The sequence below is a fragment of the Panthera uncia genome, chromosome A2, assembly GCF_023721935.1.
Source record: "Panthera uncia isolate 11264 chromosome A2, Puncia_PCG_1.0, whole genome shotgun sequence".
In the NCBI taxonomy this organism is placed as follows: domain Eukaryota; kingdom Metazoa; phylum Chordata; class Mammalia; order Carnivora; family Felidae; genus Panthera; species Panthera uncia.
In genome coordinates this window covers 10195159-10222169 of record NC_064816.1, presented here as the reverse complement: position 1 = coordinate 10222169, position 27011 = coordinate 10195159, and the positions used below count along the sequence as shown (strand labels likewise).

General features: G+C 41.3%; 2 protein-coding genes across 2 annotated transcripts; both read left to right on the top strand.

Annotated features, from left to right (window-relative positions):
* The first annotated feature begins 3018 nt into the window (after window positions 1-3018).
* LOC125929135 (olfactory receptor 7C1-like) lies at window positions 3019-3984 on the top strand. Its single transcript, XM_049640060.1, has one exon. The coding sequence runs from the start codon at window positions 3019-3021 to the stop codon at window positions 3982-3984; it is 966 nt and encodes a 321-aa protein (XP_049496017.1).
* Window positions 3985-14766: 10782 nt separating this feature from the next.
* Window positions 14767-15774, top strand: LOC125929133 (olfactory receptor 7A17-like). The gene has a single exon (XM_049640058.1). It carries the CDS (start codon window positions 14767-14769, stop codon window positions 15772-15774), a length of 1008 nt encoding a protein of 335 aa, XP_049496015.1.
* Window positions 15775-27011: the final 11237 nt, after the last annotated feature.

Sequence of the window (27011 nt, the reverse complement as noted above, 5' to 3'; positions counted from 1 at the left end):
TTCATATTATCCATAACATTAAAATAAAATTGTTGATAGAACCTGACCCTTCTTGATACTAAGGCAAAAAGACAGTGATCTCCCCAATTCTCATGAAAGTCACATTGTGTGATGGAAAGAGCAATGTCTCCAGCCAATTCAGGTTCTTGAAATGTTTCTGAATATAGGCTAGAAGCATCACACATGGTAATAGCCACACCGTAGGATAGGTGAGGCAGGAACATTGTTATCATGGCTCAAGTATTTCATCCCTCACACTTGAAATGATTTCCAGTTTTTGGGTCCTCCCTCAGTGGATCAACAGAAGAGACATGGAGATGCTCTTGGGGTTGTCTTAGGTGATGTAGGGCACAGTCAGGGGGATATCCCCATATCTCTGAAGAAAGGTAGCAGAATTTCAATGGGCCTCAAAACAATGGATATCTCATTCCTTCTGAGTGTGGAGAATCTCCAACTCAGGGACTCTGGGATTATTTCTTTGGCCATCTTTCAGAGTGGAGGCCAAAGCTGAAGAAAGAAGTGCTCCTTCTAAGATAAAGAACCCCTGTGCTTATGGATTCACCTAAGTAGTGAGGGAATTTAATGAGTAACCAACTAAACCATCAACTGCTTTTTAAAATTCCTGGTAAAGTTGATGCTGACAATATTCCTCAGTATTTTCAGTGCTTTTGTGAAGTGTTGGGCCTATGGAGTTCTCTGCTCCATCATTTTTTCTGACATCAATTATTTTGTAAGCTCTTTTTAAAGATTTTATTTATGTATGTATGTATGTATGTATGTATGTATGTATGTATGTATTTAGAGAGACTGTGATTGGGGAAGGGGCAGAGGGAGAGAGACAGAATCCTAAGCAGGCTCAACATCCAGGGTAGAACCCAATATGGGGCTCGAAATCAGGAACTGTGAGATCATACCTAAGGCGGAATCAAGAGTTAGATGCTTGGGGCTCCTGGGTGGCTCAGTCAGTTAAGCATCCGACTTCAGCTCAGGTCATTATCTCATGGCTTGTGGGTTCGAGCCCCATGTTGGGGTCTGTGCTGACAGCTCGGAGCCTGGAGCCTGCCTCGGATTCTGTGTCTCCCTTTCTCTCTCTGCCCCTCCCCTGTTCATGTTCTGTCTGTCTATCTGTCTGTCTCTCTCTCTCTCTCTCAAGAATAAATAAACATTAAAAAAATTTTAAAAAGAGGGGCACCTGGGTGGCTCAGTCGGTTAAGCGTCCGACTTCAGCTCAGGTCATGATCTGGCTGTTCATGGGTTCGAGCCCCGCGTTGGGCTCTGTGTTGACAGCTCCGAGACTGGAGCCTGTTTCAGATTCTGCGCCTCCCTCTCTCTCTCTGCCCCTCCCCTGTTCACTCTCTCTGTCTCAAAAATAAACATTAAAAAAATTTAAAAAATTTAAAAAAGAGTCAGATGCTTAACTGGCTGAGCCACCCAAGCACCCCATTGTTTCAAATATTTTAATTAATTAATTTGTTTGCTTATTTATCTGGAGAGAGAATTTTGTAGGTTCTCTTTAAAGTGCATGTGTATATATGTATGCGGGGAATAAGCTTAGGAATTCCCTGGGCTTGCACGGATGGGTTAACAAGGCATCAAGAATTAGAAAGCCACAGGATGCTCACAACCGTTTGGGTAAACAAGATTAGGTACATAGGTATAGAGAGGGCTGGGCAGAGACCCCAGTATAGAGAGGGCGGGACAAAGTCCCCAATACAGAACAAAGGTATATGAGGTAAACAAGATTAGGTATTCAGGGAGGAAGCGCCCCCCCCCCCAACTTAGTACAATAGCAGAAAGCTGCTTTCCCAGAAAGGAAGGACCAAATTAGGTAAACAGGTAAATAGGGCTATAGACCTCTGTAGGGTGAAGTTGCCCAGAAGTTGCCCAGAGGAGCTAATTAACAAAAGAAAGGTGCCTTGTTGATCCTGAGGTAGCATGCTCTGTCTTTCTTGTCCTCTAGACCAATTTTGGTAAACAGAGGTGGTGCTTCATGTCTGTTGTAAACAACCTTCCACCCAGCCTCCCGGGGCCAGGGTTTTGTTTTGTATTAACCCAAGCCCCTAACCCCACATATCTTCAAAACCCCCTTTCCCTCCTGTCCATGAGTTAATGTTCACAGTTTCATTGTCTCTTTATGCACGTCCATCACCATGTCTGTAAGCTTTCTGATCCTAATAAAAACAGAGCAAGGACCCTTAATCGGGGCTCTTGTCTTCTCCCGGACATTAGCCATCTCTCGCATTTTAATCCTGCATCCCGCTTTCTTGCGAGACAAGAACTTTAGAGCCACAGTCTACAACATATGTATGTGTATAAAAGCTCTGAATCTTAACCTTAAAAACAAAAAATACCCAAATGTAACATCAGCCTAATATGCGGTGCTTGTATACCTTTTATAGATATTTGCATTGAAAAACTAAATTCAGGCTTCATAAGCAGTGTTTGGAATAGTTAAGGCCAATGAATGAAAGTATGAACTCCACACGGATGGCAGAAAAAAGCTCTATTAATTGGGCTCCAATTTTTGCCTACATATTAAGTAAGGAGGTTTGACACAAGATGTAGAAGAAAATAAAAGTGGGGAGATAAAAGTTGAAGGACCTGATGCCACCGAGGTTCTAGACCAACACTACACAGTCGTGAATGAACAGGTGAGACTCTGCGACCTTGTTGCAGTGTAGCTTCTGATTCGGCAAGGTGAATGTGGCCTGGGACTCGGCATTCACATAAGCTCTTGGGCAATGTTGATCCTGCTGATCCATGGACCACACTCTGAGTAGCCAGGCGATGAAGGGGGACAGCTGCTTTGGAACGAGGATTACATTTCCAGTGAGTAGCGGTACAAAGGAAGGATGAAAGCATTTAAAACTCCCCAACTGAGGCAATGATATAAGGGGCAGTACTTTATTAATCCATTCACCTGAAATCGAAGGCAACCACATTTCTGTGCCATCAAAGTGATGGTAATTGAATGTTGATTTTTTTTCCCCTCTCTTTCCTGGTAGTGGTTTCATCCACATGGAATCAGGAAATCAAACACGTGCTTCGGAATTTCTCCTCTTGGGATTTTCAGCAAAGTCAGATATTCAATGTGTGCTCTTTGGGCTGTTCCTGTCCATGTACTTGGTCACGGTCACTGGGAACCTGCTCATCATCCTGGCCATCTGCTCTGACTCCCTCCTCCACACCCCCATGTACTTCTTCCTTTCCAACCTGTCCTTGGCTGACATCTGTTTTACCTCCACTACTGTCCCGAAGATGCTCTGGAATATCCAGACTCAGAGCACAATCATAACATATGAAGGCTGCCTCAGCCAGATATTTTTTTTCATTGTGTTTGGATGCCTGGACAACTTACTCCTGACCTCGATGGCCTATGACCGCTTTGTGGCCATCTGTCACCCCCTGCACTACTCAATCATCATGAACGGCCAGTTCTGTGGGCTGTTGGCATTGGGATCCTGGTGCCTCAGTATCATGGGTTCCCTGCTCGAGACCTTGACCCTTTTGAGGCTGTCCTTCTGCACAAACATGGAAATCCCACACTTCTTTTGTGATCTTCCCGAAGTCCTGAAGCTTGCCTGTTCTGACACCTTCGTCAATACCATGGTGGTGTATTCTGCAACTGGCCTTCTGGCCGTGATTCCTTTCAACGGAATACTTTTGTCCTACTTTCAAATTGTTTCCTCCATACTCAACATTTCCTCAGCTACTGGCAAGTACAAAGCCTTTTCCATGTGTGGGTCTCACCTCTCAGTGGTCTCCTTGTTCTATGGAACAGGTCTTGGGGTCTACCTCAGTTCTGCAGCGACTTCATCCTCTAGGACAAGTCTGGTGGCCTCAGTGATGTACACGATTGTCACGCCCATGCTGAACCCCTTCATCTACAGTCTGAGGAATAGGGACATGAAGGGGGCTCTCCGGAGACTCCTCAGCAGGGTGGTGCCTCTCAGCAGTGGGGTCTCTGGAGGAGTCTTATGGTAACTGGGTGCACAATATGGAGGCCCAGAAATCCTGGCTTGCTTCATCCAATATCTTTATTTTTTCCCCAGTTGTACCTGTTTTAAAGCAGTACTTTCCTGGGGTCTTCCCTGCCCTCTCGGTTTTTCTTCAGGCTATATCTTGAGTTCCCTTTTTCACTTTATAACCACTCATTTTAACTTGGTGTGAACAGAACCTGATATTTTCTCAGTTATATTTGGTAATGGTTTGGATTTCTTTAAAAAAAATGAATCAAATCTCATGTATTTAATATCTATCCTCAGAGGGATGGGATGTGTGCCTATTTTGGAAATGTCCTGAAAACTCATTCACAGAGATGTTTTCTCAGGTCACATGAATAAAATGAACCCAAAGATTTGATCCCCTCCACGTTTTTTTCCTGATCTACTTTCCTTCCAGTCCCATCAACGTTATTAAATTTCTCAACTTGTCCACTCTACAAATTTCTTGAGTTTCAGAACTGTCTCTTACCTATCTTTACAGTGCCTGGTATAGCTCTAATGACGGAGTTTTAAATCCAAACCCTACACTGAGGTTTATTAAGTTTTCCTTAATATTATAATTTTACTTCATTTGATTGTTACAAAGTTTAGCACATTTTCAAGTTTGTATATTTATTTGCATGTTTTCTTCCTATATTTTTGGTTTGCATCTTTAGACCATTTCTCGGGTATTTTTATTCTAATTGGGTTAAAATAATTTTTTATATGTCTACACTTTATGCTTTGTAATATCCAACGTGTTCTAAATATTTTCCCTAGTTTTACACTTGTTTGTAAATTTTCTTTATTGTTGGACCTACAGATTTCAAGGCACTGGAATCCATTGATTATGTTCTCAGTTCTTTGCTTTTTCTTCCATCTGGTTTATGCTCAGAGGATTAACCTAATCTTTCTTCTAGATGTCCACTGCTATGTTTTTTCTACAAGTTCACTTTATTCATTTTGCTTTTCTACATGTTCACTCTCTTTATGCCAACAAGCGGATGTCATTAAGATAGAACTTTAATGTTATTTTGCTTCTAACTAATAACAAATTGTCCAAACACCTCTTATTTCTAAAGCCTTGCTTCCCTCATTGTTTTTTTTATTCCACTTTTATAATATGCCAGATTTTATGGGTCGCCTGGGTGGCTCAGTAGGCTAAGCATCCGGCTTTGGCTCAGGTCATGATCTCGTGGTTCATGGGTTCGAGCCCCATGTCGGGCTCTGTGCTGACAGCTCAGAGCCTGGAGCCTCCTTCAGATTCTGTGTCTCCCCCTCTCTCTTCCCCTTCCCCAGCTCACACTCTGTCTCTCTCTCAAAAATAAATAAACATTAAAAAATTATAGTATGACATATTTTATTTTATAGGATTTGTGTTTTCTTATTCTCCCGTCAATTTCACAGTTTGGTGAAATGGAAGTTTATTACAGGTTCTAATCAAGAACAGAGGCTATGTTGCCTTTCCAATATTGATTCTCCCCTTTTTCCTAGTAGCAGGATATTGATGGGGGTGGCAATATACTCAAAACATTAATAAAGGGGTCATCATGTGCTTTGGCTTACTGTTGCTGTTGTAACCAGCGACGGCAGACTTGGTGGCTTAAAAAGAGCACAAAGGTATTAGCTTACAGTTCTGGAGATCAGAAGTCCAAAATGGGTCTCCCTGGGATAGAAATCAAGATGTCTTCACAGCTGCATTCCTTTCTAGAGATTCCAGGAGGATAACCCCCTTTCTTGCCTTCTCTAGCTTCTAGGGAACATCCTCCTCCCTTGTCCTATGGCTCCAGCCTGTGTCTTCAATGCCAGCAGTGGCTGACTGAGTCTTTCCCTTCTCTCATTTCCTGGACCCTTAAGCTGCCTCCTTTTTCTCTTCATGGACCTTTGGGATTACAAGGGCTTCATCCAGTTAGCCCCAGATAACCTCTATCTTAAGATCAAGTGATGAGCAAACTTAATTCCTTCTATAACTTTAATCCCTTTTCCCTTGTAACCTAACATTTTCACAGCTTCTGAGGATTGGGAAGCAGACATTTTTGGAAGGCCATCATTCTGCTGACCATACCATGTGACACAAGTTTGCCCAAACATATGAGTTGAAATCTGTTAGTGGAGCTTCTAGAAAACATGTATTTTCCCAATTAAAAAAACAGATCGTCAAAACGGTGAAATTGGAGTTTTCTCACATCTTTTCCCTAAGAAAAGACAGTAACTCATTGCTGAGAGTATCTTCATGGAAGTCCAGGGGCCTGATGAAGAAACTCAAGCCCAAAGTTGGAGCAAAAAACACTCAATATTGAACGCATTGAGGAGAGTAAGAGGAACAATTATACTTTACCCACATAAGCTCTATCCCAAGGGAGCACGCTTAGTGCCCCAGGAGATCTCAGCCAGGGACTTCACCCAGGGATGAATGTAAGAGTGTGCCAGTGAGTGCCTGGGCCCCCAGTTGTGTTGGATGCTGCCATCTACACCCACTGCCTTCCCAACCCACCCAAAAAACTGCCCCTGAAGCAGAATAATCCTGGACTCACTTCCTGTCCCAAGAGACTTTTTTGGAGGGGCGTGTCATCATCAACTTAGTCAATGTGGAACTTAGAAGGTCACAGTAGCCCCTGTGGATTGAGCACCTTCTCTGTGCCAGGTAATTCCCTGTGAGATCTAAAAAATTGCTAACTTCTCAGGGTGCCTGCATGGCTCAGTTGGTTAAGCGTCCGACTTTGGCTCAGGTTATGATCTCACGGTTTGTGGGTTCAAGCCCTGCATCAAGCTCTGTGGTGACAGCTCAGAGCCTAGAGCCTGCTTTGGATTCTGTGTCTCCCTCTGCCCTCCTCTACTCATGCTCTCTCTCTCTCTCAAAAATAAATAAACATTAAATTTTTTAAAAAGATATTACTAACCAAAAGGATTCTCACACCAAATGCTTAGATGGAATTTCTCTAGTTTACAGATAAAGGAACAAAGGCTTGGAAGATTCATTTCCTGTCATGAGGAAAAAGAGACACCTGCAAACTTGTGTATAAAGAAGCTGAGCCCCTGAGTCCCACATTTGACTGCCTAAGGTCAGACCCGAGGTAGGTAGGGGGATTCTTATAGAAGAAAACCCAAAAATACTCACACTTGATTCCACCACTGGACCACAGTCTTTTTTTTTTTTTTTTTTTTTTTAATTTATTTTTGGGACAGAGAGAGACAGAGCATGAACGGGGGAGGGGCAGAGAGAGAGGGAGACACAGAATTGGAGACAGGCTCCAGGCTCCGAGCCATCAGCCCAGAGCCCGACGCGGGGCTCGAACTCACGGACCGTGAGATCGTGACCTGGCTGAAGTCGGACGCTCAACCGACTGCGCCACCCAGGCGCCCCTGGACCACAGTCTTAACATGCAAAGGTTGTCTACAGACCAAGATTGTTAAAGTAACAACAGGGAGCTAGTTACAAGGCAGAATTTCTGGGCCACCCTGGGCATGTCAAATTAACAGGAGCACTTCCTAAGCTATGACAAACAAAACCTTCTCCAGGTATTTTCAAGTGTCCTTTGGAGGCAAAATCATCCCTGGCTGAGATCCACTGGTCTAGAGCAAGAGAACTCAGCATTCCAATAGAAGCACATCAGTTCATAATGGTCCAGTCCATAATTTTGGGGTGACCACTCAACCCTTCCAAGTCACATCTCTGCAAATGTGGAATGAGGCTCCTAACATTATGGCCCTCATAGAATGGCTTTTGAAAAAAATAAATGAGACAATACATATACAGTTTCAAGCTCAGCCCATGGTGCCTGAAAAGATCTTTTTTTAAATGTTTCAAGCTTTTTTTAAAAAATGTTTATTTATTTTTGAGAGAGAGAGAGAGAGAGAGAGAGAGAGAGAGAGAGCACAAGTAGGGAAGAGGAAGAGAGAGAGGAAGACCCAGAATCTGAAGCAGGCTCCAGGCTCTGAGCTGTCAGCACAGAGCCCGACATGGGGCTTGAACTCAGAAACGGTGAGCTCATGACCCGAGCTGAAGTCAAATGCTCAACTGACTGAGCCACCCAGGCACCCCTCAAGTTTTTATTTAAATTCTTGTTAGTTAACATGCAGTGTAATATTTGTTTTAGGAGTAGAATTTAATGACTCATCACTTACCTACAACACCCAGTGCTCATCACAACAAGTGTGCTCCTTAATCCCCATCACCCATTTAACCCCTCCCCTGCCCACCTCCTCCCCGGCAACCCCTAGTTTGTACTCTATAGCTAAGAGTCTCTTATGGTTTACCTCCCTCTCTCTATTTTCTTCCTTCCCCTATGTTCATCTGTTTCATTTCTTAAATTCCACGTGTGAATGAAATCATATGGTATTTGTCTTTCTCTGGCTTATTTTGCTTAGCATAATGCACTCATTGCAAATGGAAAGATTTCAGTCTTTTTTATGCCTGAGTAATAGTCAATTGTATACATAAACCACATCTTCTTTATCCATTCATCACTCAATTGGCATTTGGGCTCTCTCCATTATTTGGCTCTTGTAGATAATGCTGCTATAAACATTGGAGTGCATGTGCACCTTTGAATCATTACTTTTCTATCCTTTGGGTAAATATCTAGTAGTACATTTGCTGGATTGTAGGATAGTCTTATTTTTAATTTTTTGAGGAACCCCCATACTGTTTTCCAGAGTGGCTGCACCAGTTTGCATTCCCACTTACAGTGTAAGAGGGTTCCCCTTTATCCACATGCTGGCCAACACCTGTTGTTTCCTGCATTGTTAAATTTAGCCATCCTGACAGGTGTGAGGTGATATCTCACTGTGGTTTTGATTTGTATTTCCCTAACGATGAGTGACATTGAGCATCTTTTCGTGTGTCTGTCAGCCATCTGCATGTCTTTGGAAAAGTGTTCATGTCTTCTGCCCAAATCTTCACTGGATTATTAATTTTTCAGTGTGGAGTTTGAGAAGTTCTTTATAGATTTTGGACACTAACCTTATATCAGATATGTCATTTGTAAATATCTTCTCCCATTCTGCAGGCAGCCTTTTAGTTTTGTTGATTGTTTCCTTTGCTGTGCAGAAGCTTTTTATCTTGAAGAAGTCCCAATAGTTCATATTTGCTGTTGTTTCCCTTGCCTCCAGGCATCATGTCTAATAAGAAGTTGCTGCAGGGGAGCCTGGGTGACTCAGTCAGTTAAGCGTCCGACTTCGGCTCAGGTCATGATCTCACAGCTCGTGAGTTCGAGCCCCTCATTGGGCTCTGTGCTGACAGCTTGGAGCCTGGAGTCTGCTTCAGATTCTGTGTCTCCCTCTCTCTCTGCCCCTCCTCTGCTCGTGCTCTCTCTCTCTCTCTCTCTAAAATAAATAAACATTTATAAAAAAGAAGTTGCTGCAGCTGAGGGCAGAGAGATTGCTGCCTGTGTTCTCCACTAGGATTTTGATGGTCTCACATTGAGGTCTTTCACACATTTTGAATTTATTTTTGTGTTTGTTGTAAGAAAGTGGTCCAGTTTCATTCTGCATGTTGCTGTCCAATTTTTCAACACCATTGTTGAAGAGACTGTCTTTTTTCTATTGGATATTCTTTCCTACTTTGTCAAAGATTAGTTAATCATATAGTTGTGGGTCCATTTCTGGGATTTCTGTTCTGTTCCATTGATCTATGTGTCTGTTTTTGTGCCAGTACATTACTATCCTGATGACTATGCTTTAAAATATAGCTTGAATTACCAAATGTTTCATAAATGTCAACTTTTAACCTGTATTAAAGATACAAACTCTTAACTGATTTGTCAAAATAATTATGAAGCCAAAGATTGTTGTACCCATGACTGTATAGGAAAGGAACACACCTTTGCTTGTCGGAGAAGGAATAGGGATTTTTCTAGAGCTATCAGGAGCTGTGTTCCCACCACAAGTCATTGTTTTGGAGAACCAAGGGATATAGTCAAGACAAGTTCCTGAGTTTTAGATTTGGAAAAAAACCTTTCACTTAGGGCTGTGAAAAGTTTCAATGTTAGAGCTCTGGAAGCCAGGAAAGTTCAAGGAAGGGTAATAAAAATTGGATATGCCTGATTCTAATCTGATCTCTTGGGAACAGAGAATCTACAGGAAAAAATTCCATTCTGTCCATATAAGTTCCCCTAGGGAGATGTGCTCAGGGGTTGGAGTAATAATGGGAAATGTGTCTAATGAGCAGGTATAGGGAGCAGATACAGCAAACATAAGGAGCTATAAATGTCTCCTCAGTTGCAGCCCCTGACCTCCTGCTCCAATCTTAAGCTGGAGGACATATGGTTTTTGCATTTGGATTCCTAAGTCTGGCTTGGGGACCGATGCTTCACTCCTTCCTGCAGTCTGGGAACAGAGCTTTGGTTTCCATCATCAACCAATGGGGAGGAATTTGGACTTCCGCATGGAAACCTTCCTCTCAGAGACCCCATCCAGGTGGGTCTCAGATCTCAGCAGGTACTTCAGGAAAGGTTCAGAGAGAATGGAAGCTGAAAGCTTTTACTTGAGGTCACCGGAGAGCCTAACCAGCCTAGTCTGGAGACAAGCTGGTGTGGTGAATTCATTCATTTATAATCAATTTATTTAATATGTTTAAAAAAGAAATGTCTGGTGAACTCGGAGATGCAAGGACTATTGTCCACAATTAGGTGGTGGGAATAAAAGTCCATTTGGATGAGACTAAAGAAGGAATGGGGATACTGACTCCCAGGAAAATCTGAACACTTCCAAGGAGTTTTGCAGTTAAAGGGAATATGAAAAAACACTATTAGGTATGGAGAGCATTGCAGTGCAGTGAGGGAATTTAAAAAATATTTTTAAGATGGGGTATATTGGAGCATATTCTGCATCCATTAGAAAGATCCAGACCAATGGAGGGAGCCACAATCTTGCAACTGCAGTTCTGAAGACATACATTTCACAGAATCTTCTCTCACATTAGGTATTCATTTAAAATTTTTATTTAAAAGACAAACAGGCATATGCTAGAGGGCTTTATTTTCCACTTATTTCATTACCTGGAGCCGGAAAATATTTCTGGGTTCGTTAGCCATTTACTTTCTCTGTCGTACTTATTTGGGAAAGTTCTTTGCCTTGTATCCTGGGGTCTGAACATTCTTATTCCTGCTTTTGTTTGTTTGTTTGTTGTTCTTGCTGAATCACTTTCCTTTTGCTCTTTGATTGCATTCTTTCAACGAATAATTCTCCTCCTACACCGATATTAAACTGTATGCTAACCAACTAGAATGTAAATAAAAACATGAAGCAAACAAAAGAAATAATTGCAAAATTTTAAGCCAAGTTTGCTATCTGCTGTTTAATTCTTGTATGTATGTACAGATATATTTTCTGGGTGGTGTGAGAGTTTATAAACTTTGAGTGGTCAAGTCTATCAGTCATATTTTGTCTCCCACCCATTGCTTTTTATGTGCCTTGTAGTAATAAACTGCCTTTTGTATGTATTGCCACCTTCCCTCACATCTGTGATTCCTCACTATCTTTTGCTTCTTGTGATTAGATCCGTCCTCAGAGCTAGCAATCATCCTTCTACCATCCTGTGGAGACATGAATTCCTCTTGCATTCAACTTATATCTTTCTCACAAGAATGTGTGACTCCACTTATGTTTATATAGGATGAAATTATAATTTTAGATAATGCTCCCTGCACTACTTTTAAATGAATGATAGTTATAAATTATATTTTCATATCTGCTTTTGGTTGTTGCCCATGCCATTTTGATATAGAGACCTGTGTTAATGCGATGAAATTATTGTTATTTTTAACCTTTTCTTGCAGAAGACAGTCTTTTAAAATTCAATTTCAATTAACAAGGTTGTTTTGAATCCACTATGTTTATCCTGGTTTTCTTGTTCCTGCTGTTCTTTTTATTTTATAAACTCCACTTTCTTTTTTTAAAATTTAATTTAATTTAATTTAATTTAATTTAATTTAATTTAATTTAATTTTCAAGTTGGTTAACATACAGTGTGTACAATGTGCTCTTGATTTTGGGGGTAAATTCCCATGATTCATCGCTTACGTACAACACCCAGTGCTCATCCCAACAAGTGCCTTCCTCAATGCCCATCACCCATTTTCCCCTCTACCCTGCCCTCCTACCTCCCCATCAACCCTCAGTTTGTTCTCTGTATTTAAGAGTCTCTTATGGTTTGGCTTCCCTCCCTCTCAGTTTGTAACTATTTTTCCCCTTCCCTTCCCCCAAGGTCTTCTGTTAAGTTTCCCAAGTTCCACATACGAGTGAAAACATTGATACCTGTCTTTCTCTGACTGACTTATTTCACTTAGCATAATACCCTCCAGTTCCATTCACGTTGCTGCAAATGGCAGGATTTCATTCTTTCTCATTGCCAAGTAGGATTCCATTGTATGTATATACCGCATCTTCTTTATCCATTCATCAGTTGATGGACATTTGGGCTCTTTCCATAATTTGGCTACTGTCGATAGTGCTGTCGATAGTGTAAACATTGGGGTACATGTGCCTGTATGAGCCAGCACTCCTGTATCTCTTGGATAAATTCCTAGTAGTGCTATTGCTGGTTCGAGGATGTGGCAAAATGGGAACACTTTTGCACTGTTGGTGGGAACGCAAACTGGTGCAGCCACTCTGGAAAACAGTGTGGAGGTTCCTCAAAAAATAAATTCTATTTTCTAGAAGGGTGTTTCTATCTCAGTGCACACCTTTATCAAATGGCAAAAATGAACAAAGGAGGTGAGGTCCTGCTCATTTGGATCTTAGATTAAATGAAGAAAGTAGACTGGGTGACATAAATGTGTGTGCGACATAATGCACTCAGGGATATACAGATGAAGAAAGGAAATAGGTTTTTGAGGCACGTACAGGATTTTATAGGGTAGACTGTAGGGATGCCTACACACGTTGGACAAAAATCAGAAACAGGAGGAGAGTTGCCCGATGAGTTTGCCAAAAAAGAGATTAAAACCCAAAGCCCAGGAATTACAAAGGAATGTGAGGGAAGGGCCAGCTTCATCTGTTCCTGGGCCATATGAGAATAGATTTGTTGGTGTTCCAAGTTCAAAGAGCAAATATCTGTAGATTCCAAATTTGAAACCCAAGTTTCTGATTATGCAAGTTTGGAATTATATATTTTTTAGAAAAAGTTTTTTTGAGCAAATAATCTTTGAAAATCTCCCATTTTTTTGTACTCTGTGCATTTCATTTTGTGAATTGTTGGTGTCTTTCCTTGCTTGTTATTCTGGTGGGATGTCTTGATAACATGAAGACATTCATACGTTTTCTTTTGGATAAATTGTTTTTGCTGCTTTATTATTCTAGGCATCAAGGAGATGTACCTGGGGTTGGGGTGTCACCAGAACCAGGGACACCTTTCTCATCACCATCGCTAGGGGCCACCTGAGCTCATCAGATCTTTCTCCCCACTTTTCTTGCTCTCAGTTTTTGAATTTGATTTTTTAGTTTTCTTTAAACACTGGACATGAAATGATCTTATTAAAATGAAGACCCATGTTTACATGCTCATGGAATTTGGACACATTTTTACATCTTTAGAGGAAAGACAATCTGATGTTGACAGCCTGCCTTGTATCATTGTTTGTATAATATTGTGGCCATAGGTGAGAATAGCTATAGGAGGCTATAGTGTGTGTGTGTATGTGTGTGTATGTGTGAGTGTGTGTGTGTGTGTGTGTCCACGTGCGACATAGTGGTTCTCAAGGAGAAGTCCTGAAACCCATAGCTCTAATACATGACCCTTAAAATACAGGTGCCAGATTACTACCAACATATGAAGCTAAGAAGGCCCATTTCTATTCAAAGATTCCTTGGAAACGAAATTAATAAAGTGCAAGGAACACCATGTGAAGGAGGGATTCCTTGTGCTGGGAAGTTTCATCAGTGTCAGGGAGGCCACCTCATTCCTCCACATTCCCTGCCACCACCTCTCATCAGTCTTCCTCTCGCTCCTTCCCCTGGACACACTGGCTTTCTTTTGAGCCTGGGTCTTTAACACATTATGCAAACAACAAAAGGCAGGATGGTGAAGGGGAGTGGGAGACACTGGCTTCCGGTTAAGGAATTCCTTCCATGTTCAGGAAGGGGAGACTCACAGGAGTAAAAGGCCCAGCGGAGGGAATACTGTAGTGATGCTGTCACAGGCTGTGTGGTGACAGATGGCAGCTCCAAGCCTGGTGAGCAGGGCGTGATGTTGACACTTGTTGAATCACTGTGTGGCGCCCCCCAAACTAACGTGACCTGGTGTGTCGACCACCCTCATGCTTTAAAAAATTAATTTAGAAAAACCCACGTCTTTCCTCAGAGCCGTCACACTCATAGTTCCCTCTGATGGGCACGCTCTTCCCCAGAGGACCTTGTGTCTCCTGTCTCCTCGAGGGCTCTGTTTACATGTGTGCCTGTGTGCCCGAACAACCAGGAAGAGCCATCCCTCCATCCACGCTTCCCTTTACACAGGCTTTGTTTTTCTTCACAGCACCTGTCACCCCTGATATTTTATCTGGTCTCATTTGCTTATCCCCTTTCTCCATCACTGAACCCTCCAGGCTTTTGTTTCTAGACACTTATACACTTTGCGTGAAGGTTAGTCAGTGCTCAAGGTTATTCCTCAAACGGGTGACAGAATTCCTCATTAAAAGTATAGAAAATATGAGCACTTGGGGAAAATGTTAAGTGTGGGAAGTGAATACCTATTCAGAGCTGGCATGGAGATGCTAAGAGGGGACAAGTTCCATACAAAAATGATGGATATTCACTTTTGATGCAAAATAAGAATTGTAGCATTTCAATGATATTTGCAATGTTCATTATCGAGAAAATTAGTCATGTTATTTTTTTGTTCCCTGGTAGTCACCTCCAGCACACGAAACCAGGAAATGATACACATATTTCTGAATTTTTTCTTCTGGGATTTTCAGAAGGTCTAGAACTGCAGCCCCTCATATTTGGGCTTTTCCTCTCCATGTACCTGATCACTGTGTTTGGCAACCTGCTCATCCTCCTGGCCGTCAGCTCTGACTCCCACCTCCATACGCCCATGTACTTCTTCCTGGCCAACCTGTCCTTTGTAGACATTTGCTTCACCTCCACCAGTGTCCCGAAGATGCTGGTGAACATCCAGACTCAGAACAAAGTCATAACTTATGCAGGCTGCATCACACAGATGTACTTTTTCCTACTCTTTGCTGGATTGGACAACTTTCTACTGTCTGTGATGGCTTATGACCGATTTGTGGCCATCTGTCACCCTTTGCACTACACAATCATCATGAAACCCATCTTCTGTGGACTGCTTGTTCTGGTGTCCTGGATGGTGAGCACCCTGAATTCGTTATTACAAACCTTAATGATGTTGTGGCTGTCCTTCTGTACAGAAGTAGAAATCCCCCACTTTTTTTGTGAAATCAATCAAGTGGTCCAACTTGCCTGTTCTGACACCTTTCTTAATGACATGGTGATGCATTTTGCAGCTGGATTGTTGGGTGGTGCTTCCCTAGCAGGGATCCTTTACTCTTATTCTAAGATAGTTTCCTCCATACGTGGGATCTCATCAGCTCAGGGCAAGTATAAAGCATTTTCCACCTGTGCATCTCACCTGTCAGTTGTCTCCTTATTTTACTGTACAGTCCTAGGAGTGTACCTCAGCTCTGCTGCTACCCAGAGCTCACGGTCAAGTGCCACAGCCTCGGTGATGTACACGGTGGTCACGCCCATGCTGAACCCCTTCATCTACAGCCTGAGGAACAAAGACATAAAGAGGGCTCTGAAAAGAATCGTTGGGGTTCCAGGGACGTAAGGGTCAATTGTCCTGGGGCTGAAGATGTGCCCATGATTGCAGGGCTCAAAGCCTCAGAGACAGGAACTGCTATCCCTTTATCAGACTGTGGAAGTAGAATCTGATCTTTCTATTTCTTTCCTGGAATTTCCATTTGTTTGATTTCAACTTCTCTATACATTTAAGTAAATCATTTTATTAAGCTTCTGCTCTGTCTGATGTACAGTTTATCCTTTGTCCATTTTCATACGTTCCCAATGTTTTCCCCATCCTTGGGTCACAAAGGCCTAGAAATTTCTGTATCTTACAATGGGAAAGTTGGATTTCTTTTTCTTTTCAAGATTTTATTTAAATTCATGTTAGTTAACATATAGTGTAGTATTGGTTTCAGGAGTAGAACTTAGTGATTCATCATTTACATGCAACACCTACCACTCATTAGAAGTGCCCTTGTTCATGCCCATCACACATTTAGCCCATCCCCCCACTCACCTCCCTCCAGCAACCCTCACTTTCTTCCCTATCATTAAGAGTCTCTTATGGTTTGCCTCCCTCTCATTTCTATTTTATTTTTCAGAAGTTGGATTTCTTAAAAATATTTTCATTTCAAATGACTTCTATCATGCCAAGTAGATTTCCCCAAGATTTCCCAAAAGAATAATCATTCCTCACATGGAAGAAAACTACAGTTGGCCACTAAGCTCTTTACATAATTCTATTGTCCAGGAGAATACAAAACCACAGTGTTCACCTTGAGTCTGTCAATCTTTTTATATCATTACCTTAACTACTCTTCCTGAGAATGTGGACTCTAACAGTGTTCCTTAAAATGAACAGGCTAAATGTCAGGATATTGACATCGATGTCTAAGGTAGGAAAGCCCAGGCACTCACCGATGCCCATGAACATTCCCACAGACATTTCCCTGACCAGAGCCTATGCTGTGACTGCACTGGCCCTTGGGGTACTTACTGTGATTGCAAGGCACACCTCCACAACACCTATCAGAGAACTCTAAAAAAACAAGGTTTATTACTTATAGTCTCTGCAAGGAATAGGCAGAAAGGTCTGGAGGGACCGTACGGAAATTCAGAAGGAGAGAGAGAAAGGCCACAATGGCAGGCCCTGACTTTATTGGGGTCTCTGGTCAGAGTGTCTAGGGGTTTGCAGGTTCCCTCTTTGTTGACAAATTTAAAACATAAATTCTGGCACAGAAAGGGAAAATCAGGGTCACTCATGTGTCAGTATGTAGGTTACCCACGGCTTTCTGAAGAGGTGCTTCAGACTGGGTGTGTTCTGAGTAGTTCTCTGGTAAGTAGAAGCGTTCACCTAGGTGTCTAGAATGCCACCATCACCGCTTGTTCATAAAGTCATTGGAAATAAACTAGAATAACAGAATGATCATGACTGCGCTCCTCAATTGTCAGATCATGTGCCATAAATAAAAAGCAGCATCTTCTGGGGCCACTGGGTGGCTCAGTTGGTTAAGCACCCGACACTTGGTTTCAGCTCAGGTCATGATCTCACAGTTGATGAGATCGAGCCCCGCATTGGGCTCCCCTGCTGACACCATGGAGCTTGCTTGGGATTCTCTTTCCCTCTCTCTCTGTGACTCCATCACTCTCCCCCACTCTCTGTCTCTCAAAATAAATAAATAAACTTAAAAAAAGCATCACATCTTCTAATTGCCTCAGGTCTGTTCGCTTGGGTTATTGTGTCAGTCAGCTATTGCTGTATAACATGCTGTCCTTGTCAAATGAGATATCATTATACCTTTACAATCAAACGGAATCATATGCTGGGGAGTGTTTCTGATCTCTGCTGGGCTCCTCATGGGTCTGGGGTCAGGTGTGAATCTCTACATTGTGTTTCTAAGGCTCATGTGTGATGTTGTGTTTGGCTGTAGTGCTCTTCTGTCTTCAGTCAATTTACGGGCTCTTGTTACTACATTTGTACATGGAGGTTAATCTTCTACTTACAGAAAAAATTTGTTTATTGTGGGAATTACTTAATGTAATTCCATAGTTCATAGACTCATATTAACACTTGAATTTCTTCCTCATTAGAAGTGCTATCTCGCACCCCTCTTAAGTGAGAATCAGCTACCTGGTCTCCAGATCCTACCCTTAGCTATGCACCATTAGTTTTTTTCCCACTGAATTAAATCTTTGGAGTATAATTGTACACACCAACCTGCATATGTAACGTGTACACTTTGGTGAATTAAAGGAACTACACAAAAATGAAGAGTACTCAGTGCAAGTTTCTATTTGGGTATAACTTAAGACTGTTACATAGGCTTTAACTGCTTTGTTAGGTAATTACTAAAAATTTAAGCATCCCGGGCATCATATTCCCTATTTTTGATGGTAATGTGGGATTCGAAACATACCTGCATATGGACATTGCTGGGAATGATAAAATATGTGGAACTTCTTTTTTGACCTCAAAGAAAACATTTTAGGGTAATGGTTGTGTCTTGGGTATGTGTGTGTTTGCATACATTTTTCTTGCAAGTAAGTTCAGTCATCGCATATGCACACACACAGATGCATTTACGATTTCATCTTTTATGTTGGAAGGAAACCTGAGAGAGAACTGGGGAAGATGGCACTGAAAAGAATCCACATGAAATGGTTGCATCAACATGAAATGAAAGGATGCAGAAATACAGCCAAAGATTGAAATGACAAAGAATGACTTTAAGTTTGATCAGACTTCCTTCCTGTCTCACTGGCTCAAAGGCCTCATAGACCATACCCGCATTTATGCCCTGAGGAATTAATTCACTCTACCAGCTAATGGGAAAGAATATCTCCAACTTGATTTAATTTTTCCTTTCTACCTACTGTGTTTTTGATATCAATTGCCCTTATCCAAGGGAAGCTGATGAGAGAATTGAGTCTTAAACTCAGTTCCTGCAAAGAATTTTATTGACTGTGTCCCTATGAGGTTTCTACTGCTGCTGTAAACTATCCCCATGCTAGCTGCTTAAAACAAACACATACACACTCTTACAGTTTTGGAATCAGGGCTTGGAGGGAGTCTCATCGGGGTAAGAGCAAGATGTCTGCAGTGTTGAGATCCTTCTGGAGGCTCAGAGGAGAATCTATTGCAGTCTCTGTTGCTGGCCACCTCTTCCTCCACCTTCAGAGCCAGCGGGGTAGCATTTTCAAAGTCTCTGTGACGCCAACTTTTTGTCTCCCTCCGCAACATTTGGAGGACCTTTATGGTTACCTTAGTCCCACCTGGACAGTCACAGTTAACCTTTCTATCTTTTTGTCTTTTTAAAAAATCTATTTTCCCTCAAAAATTTTTTAACCAAAGTGTAATTAACATCCACTGTTTTATTAGTTTCAGTGGTACAATATAATGATTCAACCATTCTATACATTTCTTAGTACTCATTAGGATAAGTGTACTTTCTTTTTAAAGTTTTAATTTAAATTCCCTTTCATTAACATACAGTGTAATATTAGTTCCACGTATACAATTTGGTGATTCAACACTTCCATAAAATACCAGGTGCTCATCCCAACAAGTGCAATCTTCAATCCCCATTTCCTATCTCCCCCTACCTCCCCTCTGTTAACCCTCAGATTGTACTCTATTATTAAGAGTCTGTTTCTTGGTTTGCCCCTCTCTCTCTCTCTCTCTCTCTTTTTCTCTCTCTCTCTTCCTTTGCTCGTTGTTTTGTTCCTTAAATTCCACATATGAGGGGCACCTGGGTGACACAGACAGTTGACCTTCCAACTCTTGTTATAGGCTTAGGTCATGATCCCAGGGTTGTGGGATTGAGCCTGCATTGGGTGCTGTGCTGAGTGTGGAGCCTGCTTAAGATCCTCTCTGTTTCCTTGCCCCTCTCCACCTCTCATGCTCTCTCTCTCTCTCTCAAATAAGAAAATTCCACATATGAGTGAAATCATATGGTATTTGTCTTTCTCTGACTGACTTATTTCACTTAGTGTTATCCTCTCTAGCTCCATCCAAGTCATTGCAAATGGAAAAGTTTCATTCTTTTCTATGCCTGAGTAATATTCCATTATACACACACACACACACACACACACACACACACACACACCTCTTCTTTATCCATTCATCAGTTGATGGATACTTGTGTTGCTTCCATAATTTGGCTATTGTAGCTAAAACTGCTAAAAACACTGGGGTGCATGTATTCCTTTGAATTAGTATTTTTGTATACTCTTTGGGTAAATACCTAGTAGTGTAATTGCTGGATCATAGGGTAGTTCTATTTATAACTCTTTTGAGGGCTCTCCATACTGTTTTCCACGGTGGCAACCGTGCACGGTGCAACAGTTTGCATTCCCACCAACAATGCAAGTGAGTTCCCCTCTCCCCACATCCTCACCAATGCCTGTTGTTTCTTGTGTTGATGAACTACAAAAGACCCCGAATGGCCAAAGTGACCTTGAAAAAGAAAAGCAAAGCTGGAGGTACCACAATTACAGACTTCAAGTTATATTACAAAGCTGTAGTGATCAATACAGTATGGTACTGGCACAAAAGCAGACACGTAGACAATGGGACAGAATAGAAAACCCAGAAACGGACCCACAACCTGTGGTCAGTCTTTGACACAGCAGGAAAGAAAATGCAATGGGAATGAGAGAGTCTCTTCAACAAATGTTGCTGTGAAAACTGGACAGCAACATGCTAAAGAATGAAACTGGGCCACTTTCTTACACCACATGCAAAAGTAAATTCAAAATTGATGAGAGACCGATACGTGAGACAGGAAACCATCAAAATCACAGAGGAAAACCCAGGGAGTAATCCCCTTTGACATCAGCCTTAGCAACTTCTTTCTAGATGTGTCTCCTGAGGCAAGGGAGACAAAAGCAGAAATAAACTATTACGACTTCATTAAAAAAAAAAGATAAGTGCCCCCTTAATCTCCTTTATCTTTCTCACCCATCCCCCTGCACAACTCTTCTGAGGAAGCCATCATTTATTCTCTATATTTCAAGAGTCTGTTTCTTTTGTCTCTTTTTTTTCCTGTTTTTTAAATTCTACTTATCAGTGAGATCATGTGGTATTTGTCTTTCTGACTGGCTTATGTCAATTAGCCTTATACCTTTTAGGTCCATCTGTGAAAATGACATGATCTCAATCTTTTTTTGTAAATGAGTAATACTCCATTGTATACTATATACCACATCCTCTTTACCCATTCATCTATTGACGGACACTGGGTTGTTTGCATATCTCAGCTATTATAAATAATGCTGCAAAAAACACAGGGGTGCATATATCTTTTCCTATTAATGTTTATGTTTTCTTTGGGTGAATATCCAGTAGTGCATTTACAGGATCATATGTTAGTTCTATTTTTAATCAATATTTCATTCCACGAGGCCTCACCAATATACATTTTCACCAACAGTACACAAGGGTTTCAATTTCTCCCACCATCACTAATCTTTCTCTCTTACTGTAAGTTGATTAGCAATCCTGTTCAATCTGCCACCTTAATTCTCCCTCGCTGTAAAAAATAACATGTTGATAGGTTCCTGGGGATTAGGGAGTGCACATATTTGAGAGGCCCTAATTTTGCTTTCTAAAAAGTGTTTTCAGAAGTGTATTAATTTGTGTCACCCAAGGATCTGTATATGAACGAAGCAAACAGAATTTACACAGCCTCTAAAATGAGTGGGTACATTATTCCCTCAAAATGAGACGCAATGATGATCTTTGGTGCGGAAGACCGAAACTTCCTATGCCTATCTCTAACACAGGATCCCAGGCTTGCTCATCAAAGAGTGGTCTATAGACCAGGATTCATGCATCAATGTCACCTAGAAGCTTGTTCTAAAGGCAGAATCTCTGGGCCACCGGGACTTGTGATTCAGCTCCTGCATTTGTAGTGGGATCGTGTCGAATCATGGACACCTTGCAGACCAGGTGAAGTTGGAGAAGTGTTGGTCTAGAATAGGTGTTCTCACTTATTAACTTTGACATCTGGGACAGCATAATTCTATTTGTGGAGGGTGTTTTCTTGTGGACGTGGGTGTTGAGAGCATCAGGCATTACCAGCCATGCCCAGGGGAAAATTCATTTCTGGTTGAGGACCACTGTCCCCAAGCTTGAGAACTAGAAGCATCCTGACAGAATCACACTCATGGCCCATCGTATACTTGAGCAACGACTTTGGGCAGATCACTAGATGCCACCAAGTGCTATTCCTGCATGGAGAAGGGAGTTCAGAAACGTTGTTCTTCAGGGATAACATGTTTACAGAAAACTGAATCAAATAATCCCCATAAGGTGCTCATTACAAGTGATAGCACATACAAAGACCTAAGGATATATCTTATAATTAACAAACACTTTATAAGTGGGACCAAGGGACAGCTTTTAGCTTGAGATAAAGTAAGAAATTCCTAATTGTAATGGCAAACGTATCTTGAACCCAATGTGCGTTGTGCCCAAGGTTTATTATCAGAAGAACCAAGTTCTCCACCTCATTTAAAAGAAGAATAAACATGACTGGAGATCTCTGGGTCCCCACCACAAGTCAGTGCCTTGAAGATAAAGAGACCTAGCCCTAGCGGGTTCCTCAGTCTTAGACCTGGAGGAAACTATAACTGGGAGCTGAGATGAAGTGCTAGGAGATTATCAGGAAGGAGGCAAGTTCAAAGAAAAGGAGTGAAAAAAAATCCACCACAGTTTCGCCTTGAGACTGTCGATCATTTTATATCACAACCTGCATCATTCCTCCTGATGATGTGGACTCTAACAGTGTTCAGTTTCAGCCTCTGGCTATTGACACGGTGCTCTGGCTATTGAAAGCCCAGGCACTCGCCTGTGCCCATGTGCCTGTGGACATTCCCATGCACATTCCCTGGCAGCCTATGCTGTGACTGCACTGGCCCTTGGGTTCTTATTGTAAGTGCAAGAAACACCTCAGGAACACCCATCAGAGAACTCTAAAAATGCAACATTTATTACTCAGGGATCCTGGAGAGCCCGTGGGACACCCTAAGGCCATTTGAGGAGGTGTCAGTGGGAGAGGGAGACATTGAGAGGGAGGGAGAGAGAGAGAGAGAGAGAGAGAGAGAGAGAGAGAGAGAGAACTGCTGAGGCATCTGGTTTATTGAGGTCCATGGCCAGAGTGACTAGGGTTTTGTGTCTCACACCTTAGTGGACAATTATATATGAGTAGATTTTGACTACTGAAGGGGAAAAGCAGGTTGATTCATGGGAAGTTATTTGAGCTCGCCAGGGCTTTCTAAACAGGTACTTCATGGCAGGGGCAGTCTAAGTAATTGTATCACACACCTGACAATATATTTATTCAACATGGTTGTCTTTGAAATGGATGCCTCAGAAATCAAAAGCTTAATTTCAGGCACTTACTCTTACCATGCTACTGTATTTCATAACCGGTCTTCTGGTTTATTCTGTTATTCAGCTTGGTGTCCAGAGAGCCTACCATAGCCACTGGCAAACCTGATTAGCATAAGGTAACTCCCAGTCGAGTCTTCGGGGAAAGACACACTTGAATAAACAGATCAACCTGTTATTTCCTTAGTGTCAGGATGACATAAATATGAGGCCAAATTTCAGAACACGCATTTTGTTACTAAACAAAATTTTCTTTTCTTTTATTTTTTTCCTTTTCTCTTTTCTTCTTTCCTTTTTTCTTTTCTTTTCTTTATTTTCTTCCCTTCCCTTCCCTTCCCTTCCCTTCCTTTCCTTTCCTTTCCTTTACCATCAGAGTTCAGGCTGTGCATCTATGTATTAAAGATTCGTGTCCACAACTGATGGGGCTTATTCATTGAGGTACAGGATTGCTTAATGTCTTCTATGTTTTATCACTGAATTCTCTTCCTGTTCCTATTTGAGAACTTCCAATATTACCTGCTAATATGACTCTTTATGGTGTATATGAAATAATTTCTTTTCTTAATATTTGTCATAAATGCTAAGGGATCCAAATGAACACCATCAACATCATCCATTTCGTACCTCCATCTTGCCCTGAAATCTCTCCCACCTGCATGACCAGAGGATGCTTCACACGAGAGCTGGATGTCCTGCTGGCGTGTGGGTCAGGGTCCCCAGTTCTTCTGCACAAACGTGCATGTCCTTCAAACTCTCCCAGTAACCCTGAGGGGAGCCCACATGTAGTCACTTGTTCATAAAGTCATGGGAAGTAAACTTGCATCTCAGGATGATCATGACTGCTCTTCTTGATTGTCAAATCATACGTCACAAATAAAAAGCAGCACATGTTCTGATCGCCTCAGTCTGTTCACTTGGATTATTGTGTCAGTCAGCTATTGCTGTATAACAGGCTGTCCTCGTCAAATAGGATATCATGATGATGCGAGGTCACCAAGCACAATGGTGAAGAAAGAATTCTTGAGACATTTTATGGTGCACAATTATGCTTTTATTATGGCTTGTGGACAGAATCTGTGGGCAGAAAGAGCTACACTTGGATTGTGAAGAGTGACTGATGATATACTTTTAAGTTTGTGGAGAGGGGGAGTAGAGATAAGGAAGTTTCTAAGGAATTTCTGTAAGCTGAAAGTGAGGTTGACAGGACCTTGGTGGTCTGGCTCTTTTCAAGATAAGGTTGCTGTCAATCTCTAATAAAACATAAACATGAAGGCAGCCATGAGTTCCTGTAGAAGTGTCACACTTTACATGTCTTATGGATTTATCAGTGGGCTGCAAGTTGACATTGACTTTTAGCTACATTTCTCTTGCTTTTGTTCTTCTCATCAATAATAGCTTTACAGTCAAATGGCATTATATTCTTGGAAGCATTTCTGAACTCTGCTGGGCTCCTTATAAGTCTAGAGTCGGGTGTGAATCTCTCTGTTGTGTTTCTAAGGCTCATCCATGATGCTGTGTGTGGTTGTAGTGCTCTTCTGTTTTCAACCAATTTATAATCTTATTACTAAATTTTTATTTTTATTTTTTTAAATGTGAAATTTATTGTCAAATTGGTTTCCATACAACACCCAGTGCTCATCCCAAAAGGTGCCCTCCTCAATGCCCACCCCCACCCACCCTCCCTCCTACCCCCCATCAACCCTCAGTTTATTCTCAGTTTTTAAGAGTCTCTTATGGTTTGCCTCCCTCCTGCTCTAACTTTTTTACCCCTTCCCCTCCCCCATAGTCTTCTATTAAGTTTCTCAGGATCCACATAAGAGTGAAAACATATGGTGTCTGTCTTTCTCTGTATGACTTATTTCACTTAGGATAACACTCTCCAGTTCCATCCACAAAAGACCATATTTCATTCTTTCTCATTGTCATGTAGTATTCCATTGTGTGTATAAATTTACTACATTTTTATATGTAAGTTATTCTTCTATTTATAAATTAAGTGAAATTATCATGTGTATTCTTGTTTTTAACTTTATTTTTTATTTTTTTAAAATTTACATCCAAATTAGTATATAGTGCAACAATGATTTCAGGAGTAGATTCCTTAGTGCCCCTTACCCATTTAGTCCATCCGCCCTCCCATGACTCCTCCATTAACCCTCAGATTGTTCTCCACATTTATGAGTCTCTTCTGTTTTGTCCCCCTCCCTGTTTTTATATTATTTTTGTTTCCCTTCCCTTATGCTCATCTGTTTTGTCTCTTAAAGTCCTCATATGAGTGAAGTCATATGATTTTTGTCTTTCTCTGACTAATTTCATTTAGCATAATACCCTCCAGTTCCATCCACATAGTTGCAAATGGCAAGATTTTGTTCTTTGTGATTGCCAAGTAATACTCCATTGTATGTATATATATATATATATATATATATATATATATATATATATATACCACATCTTCTTTATCCATTTATCCATCAATGGACATTTGGGCTCTTTCCATACTTTGGCTGTTGTTGATAGTGTTGCTATAAACCTGGGGGTGCATGTGTCCCTTCAAAACAGCACACCTGTATCCCTTGGATAAATGCCTGATAGTGCAATTGCTGGGCTGTAGGGTAGTTCTATTTGGTTTTTTGAGGAGCCTCCAGACTGTTTTCCAGAGTGGCTGCACCAGCTTGCGTTCCCAATCATGTGTATTCTTTGAATTTAATTCCACTGCCTTAACACTTGTTTTCCTTCCCTGTTAGAAGCTATCTCCCAAACCTGTAATGGAGAGTCAGCTTCTGTGCTCTCAATCCTACCCATAGCCCTGCACCATAGAGATTTTCCCAATTAATTAAATTATTAGCATATAATGACGCTCAATAATCTGTATTAAAGTATACAGCTAAACATAACTTCCTATGAATGTTGTAAGGCAAGAATGAAATGCATGGAAGTTAATTTTTTACTCCAAAGAAAACATTCAAGTGTAGTGGTTGTGTCTTAAGTGTTTGTGTGCATATACTTTTTTTTTTCAAGTGAGCTCAATCAGATGTGTACACCCACATATGATTTATGATTTTATCTTTTAAGTTGAAAGAAGACTTGAGAGAAAGTTAGAGAGGATAGAGAAAAGATTGGATGCTTGAATAAACATAAGATAAAAGGATGCAGAAATAAAGGCAAAAGTTTCCATTGCAATGGGTGACCTCAATTTTTGTTTTTAAATGTGTTTAATTCAAGTTAGTTAACATGCAGTGTAGTCTTGGTTTCAGGAGTAGAACCCAGTGATTCATCACTTACATATAACACCCAGTGCGCATCCCCAAAAGTGCCCTCCTTGATACATATCACCCATCTAACCCACCCCCCATCCACCTCCCCTCCAGCAACTTTCAGTTTGTTCTCTGTCTTTACAAGTCTCTTATGGTTTGCCTCCTTCCCTATTTTTATGTTATTTTTCCTTCCCTTCCCCTATGATCATATTTTTTAAAATAATTTATTGTCAAATTGGTTTCCATACAACACCCAGTGCTCATCCCAACAGGTGCCCTCCTCAATGCCCATCACCCACTTTCCCCTCTCCCCACCCCGCATCGACCTTCGGTTTGTTCTCAGTATTTAAGAGTCTCTTAGAATTTTCCTCCCCCCAGATGGCTATCTAGGGGAATTCTACCAAAGATTAAAAAAGGATTAACACCTATTCTTTTGAAGCTGTTCCAAAAAATAGAAATGGAAGGAAAACTTCCAAACTCATTCTATGAGGCCAGCATTACCTTGGTTCCAAAACCAGACAAAGAACCCACTAAAAAGGAGATTTACATACCAATCTCCCTGATGAACATGGATACAAAAATTCCCGATAAAATACTAACAAACCAAATCCAACAACACATTAAAAGAAT

Bases quoted from the DNA above. Each gene is read 5' to 3' on its own strand.
- LOC125929135 (XM_049640060.1), top strand. From the start codon at position 3,019: ATGGAATCAGGAAATCAAACACGTGCTTCGGAATTTCTCCTCTTGGGA.
- LOC125929133 (XM_049640058.1), top strand. From the start codon at position 14,767: ATGATATTTGCAATGTTCATTATCGAGAAAATTAGTCATGTTATTTTT.